The sequence below is a fragment of the Arachis ipaensis genome, chromosome B07, assembly GCF_000816755.2.
Source record: "Arachis ipaensis cultivar K30076 chromosome B07, Araip1.1, whole genome shotgun sequence".
Classification (NCBI taxonomy): Eukaryota; Viridiplantae; Streptophyta; class Magnoliopsida; order Fabales; family Fabaceae; genus Arachis; species Arachis ipaensis.
Window position 1 is genome coordinate 6,248,478 of NC_029791.2, and position 4,164 is coordinate 6,252,641.

At 34.9% G+C, this 4,164-nt stretch overlaps 1 protein-coding gene and 1 pseudogene across 1 annotated transcript in view; both read right to left on the reverse strand.

Moving 5' to 3' along the window:
• LOC107610129 (receptor-like protein 12) overlaps positions 1 to 4,164 on the reverse strand; it is a 61,322-nt gene that overhangs the window by 51,631 nt on the left and 5,527 nt on the right. The window contains exon 2 of the mRNA XM_021107156.1: positions 3,586 to 3,718. Within this exon, the coding sequence (XP_020962815.1) occupies positions 3,586 to 3,595 (10 nt within the window). The 5' untranslated portion in view covers positions 3,596 to 3,718. The remainder of the gene's footprint in view (positions 1 to 3,585; positions 3,719 to 4,164) is intronic.
• Positions 814 to 3,575, reverse strand: LOC107609471 (annotated as a pseudogene).

Consider the following 4,164-nt stretch of genomic DNA (forward strand, 5'->3'; position numbering starts at 1 on the left):
AAATATAAATATAGATGAACATCTTTTTTAAAAGTGCTTTGATTATTTTAGATTGATTTAAAATTCAAAATATATTAAATAAAAGCATAAAATTAGTCAACAATAACAGTTGAGAATATGATGCTTTATATTAAAAATTTTCACATGAAACATAATATAATATGCGAGCAAAGAAAGTTCAAAGATCCGTAATTTTGTATGAGCAAAATTAGTCTTAATTAATTATCTCTATTTTACGTAAATTTGTAGTCTTATAATCAACATAATTAAATTTTAATNATTTTTGTAAGCAAATTTTAATGACAAAAAATAAAATTTTTACTAAAGGATATTTTCATAAAAAATAATTTATTTTTTTTTTAAAAATGGATAAAATTAACATTAGTTAACACAAAAAATTTAAAATGAATTAAAAATAAAATTTTTTAAAAGTTATAAGCGAGAGGAATGTACATTTTATAAATAGAGGGAAGGAGAGTGTCATTTTAGCATCTCGCAGGAGAGGGGAGTAAAATTCTCTCTTTAAAAATTTATATTAATTCATGTGATTTTATTATTTCATATTTTACATATTTAATTAATTTTTTAGATTTGATGTCAAATATGAATTCTTATCGCATTTGTCTAGAAAAGGACACCGCGTTATTTTTTGTACCATTTACATAAAATGACCCTAATCGTAAACACTCTCATGATAAATTATTTTGATTTAAAACAAAAGCAACAGATCAATAGTTAGGTTTTCTTATTGATCTTTAATTCACAAGTAGTTGAAATAATAGATGACTCATCTATAATCTATTCATTCTAACACAGTCTCTTACAATCTGCATGGCCTCTCCTGCGCTTGTTTTGTCAATTATATCCACAAAGAAGTCTGGCAAGCCACAGGGGTTTAGCAGTCTTTATAAACAACCTTCCAAGAAATATCCCAAATACCACTCCGCATCCATATCCCACTGCAACTGATTTCCACCCAAATAATGATTCTTTTGCCTCAGGAAACACTGAAGGTGGTTGTTCTTCATCATTGCTGCATGATTTTGACAAAGGGAATCCACAAAGCATTGGGTTTCCTCTGTAGGAATCATTTTGGAATGTATTGAACTGTTCTCCTGTTGGTATCATTCCCTTCAACTGGTTTTCGGAAAGGTTCAAGACAGATAGGAAATTTAAATTTGTCAAAGCCATAGGAATCTCACCTTTCAATTGGTTCCACGAGAGGTCTAACCATTCCAAACTTGTCAAATTTCCCAGAGTTTGTGGAATCATACCACTGATTTTATTGTGAGAAAGGTTAAGTCCTTTGAGAGAACTTAATTCTCCAATGACATGTGGGATTCCTCCTTCTAACATGTTATTTGACAAGTCTATGGTTGTGAAAATAGTTAATATCCTTGACATTTCTATCACTTGACCTTTCATGGTGATCACCACAGAATCATTATATGGTACATCGGTCGTATTAACATGGGTGCTCATATATAAACCATCAGCTTGAGTATTATTTCAGAGTCATCATTCCATGAAACTCTTGAAAGTATTGCATTGGCAAAGACCCACTAAACTTGTTATTAGACACATCAAAAATTCTCAACTTTGGAAATGGGTGCTTCCTACTCAAACAAGTGATGGTACCATGAAATTTGTTATTTCGTAAACTGAGTACCTGTAATTCCTGAAGAGCTTCTAGCCTACTGGGAAATACATCTTGTATGTTATTGTCACTCAGGTCTAGAACTTCCAGATTTGTGCAATGAGCCAACGATTGTGGTATTGGTCCCTCTAATTGGTTGCCATTCAACTTTATAGTCTTAAAAGCATTCTTCTTGGAGAAGTTTCCAGGTATGCTTCCATAAAAATGGTTGATTTGCAAATCCAAAACCTGGAGTGAAGGAAAGGTTCCCAAACATTGGGGAATATCGCCACTCAAATTGTTGTGGGACAGGATTAGCAAATTGAGGGACCTTCCATTGCAAATTGTTGGAGAAATTCCGCCAGTGAAGTTGTTGTTTGAAGCTGAAAAGTAATTGATGCCATCTGGTGGATTTGGAAGATCTCCTTGCAACTTGTTGAAACTAAGATCAATGAAGCTTATGTTCCATTGGTATAACAACTCATTAAACCATTTGGGAATCACCCCTTCAATTTGGTTATTAGAAAGGTCTAGTGCTTTTAGATATTGAATTCTTTCTAAGAATCTAGGAAATTTTGTAATGTTACAAGAAGATAAATATAAATAAGCTAGGTTAGGTAAGAAATAGTCAATACTACTATTATCATAATTAAAAGAGAGAAAATTATTGTGAGATATATCAAACACAGCTAAAGATTTTAACTTTGAAAATTGGTGGAAGTCTACAAAACCAATCAAATCATTTGATGAGAAATCTAACTGTAAAAGATTTTCATATCGAAATATTGAATTTGGAAAACCACCTTGGAGTTTGTTATTAGAGAAAAGCAAATGTGTGATGGAATGAGTTGAAAATTCATTAATCGGTCCTACCAGCTTGTTGTTACTAAGACCGATCTCTTTCAAGAGGGGCAACGAGTAACACCAATGAGGGATTGTTCCATTTAACAAATTATTATCCAAATGTAGAGCTACTAGTTTTGAGAGTTTGGTAGTTTGACTTGGAATTGGGCCTTCTAAATGATTAGCTGACAAATCTAAATGAAAAACTTGGGTTAGTTGAAACAATGATGGTGGCAGTTGGCCTCCTAAATTGTTTGAAGAAAGTGCCAAGAACTCTAATTTAGTGAAGTTGGCGGCGAATACATCTGGGATGTGGCCACTGAAATTATTTTCTTGAAGATCTAAATTGATGAGATGTTTGAGGTTTGAAAGCAAAGATGGGATCTCACCATGAAAGTTATTTGCCGCAAAGGCCAAAGTTGTCAGTTGAGTGAGGTTCCACAGAGAAGGAGGAACCAATCCATCAAAGTCGCATTCGGTAAGCCATATTTGATTAAGAGACTTCAGCTGGCCTATGGAGTCTGGTATTTCTCCTGAGAAAGATGTGTAGTAGAGATCCAAGACCCTTAGAGGAGCACTCCAGTTGGACTTTGGAAGTTTACCTCTGAGCATTGAATTCTCTGACAAAATTAGTTCTTGCAGATTAGGTAACCCAAGTACGGCAGTTGGAAAATTCTCTTGTAACCCGGTGTAATCAAGTCTCAAGGAGACAAGAGAAGATGACAAATTCATCAGCAAAGACAGGGAGTCCTCTCTAACAGAAGACATGTTCACATCAGTTAGAACAAGCTCTTTCAAGTTTGTGGCGTTAAGAATGAGTCTGTTCCATGTGGATGGATCAAGTCTTAGTATATTTTGTCTGAAAATATTAGTGGACAGATCGAGTGAGACTAATTTAGACAGGTGAGAGATTGTGGACGGAATCACACCACTCAAAGCTGAAGAGGATAGATTGAGATGGGTGAGACTCACAAGATCACCAATCCCGGGATATATTGAAGAATCAGACAAGTCATTGAAGGCAAGGTTGAGTTGTTGAAGATGCGTGAGATGGAAGAGTGTGCTGTTCGGATGAAACTCACCTTGAAGCATGCTGCAACTCTCACCCTGAAGCATGCTGCAACTGAGGTCGAGGCCAATCACGTGCCCTGACGTGGTGTCGCACGTGACACCATCCCACTCGCAACAATCAGTATCGTTTTTCCATGATGCTGTCTTGGGATAAGACGAACAATAAAGCTCCGCCAACCACGAGTCTTTGTATAACGAAGTGTTGACGACAAACGAGTTCTTGAATTGGAGCAAGTTTGAGGTGTCATCATGATTGCACAATGGCAACACCGATGATGAGCAAGTGTAAGATGGAGTATGAATGAAGAGTAACAAGAGTGTGAAACATGGCAACACAAACGACTTCATATCGCAAAATTTAGATTTCATGAGGTTTGAGTTGAAGGAAAGGATTTGTGTTTTGTTTTTGGTGACTGAAGGAAAGGATTTGTGTGTATGTTATGCGCTAACAATGCAAATTTATAAAGTGCTTCTATTTTTCTAGACAAGTACTTTTATTCCACAACCGCGTTGAATAAAATGTTAACTAGTGTCATAGTCTGCGTTGATTTATAATAATTTCCTAATATTTTACATACACATACATAGTTTATATATATATAATTATGATAGAG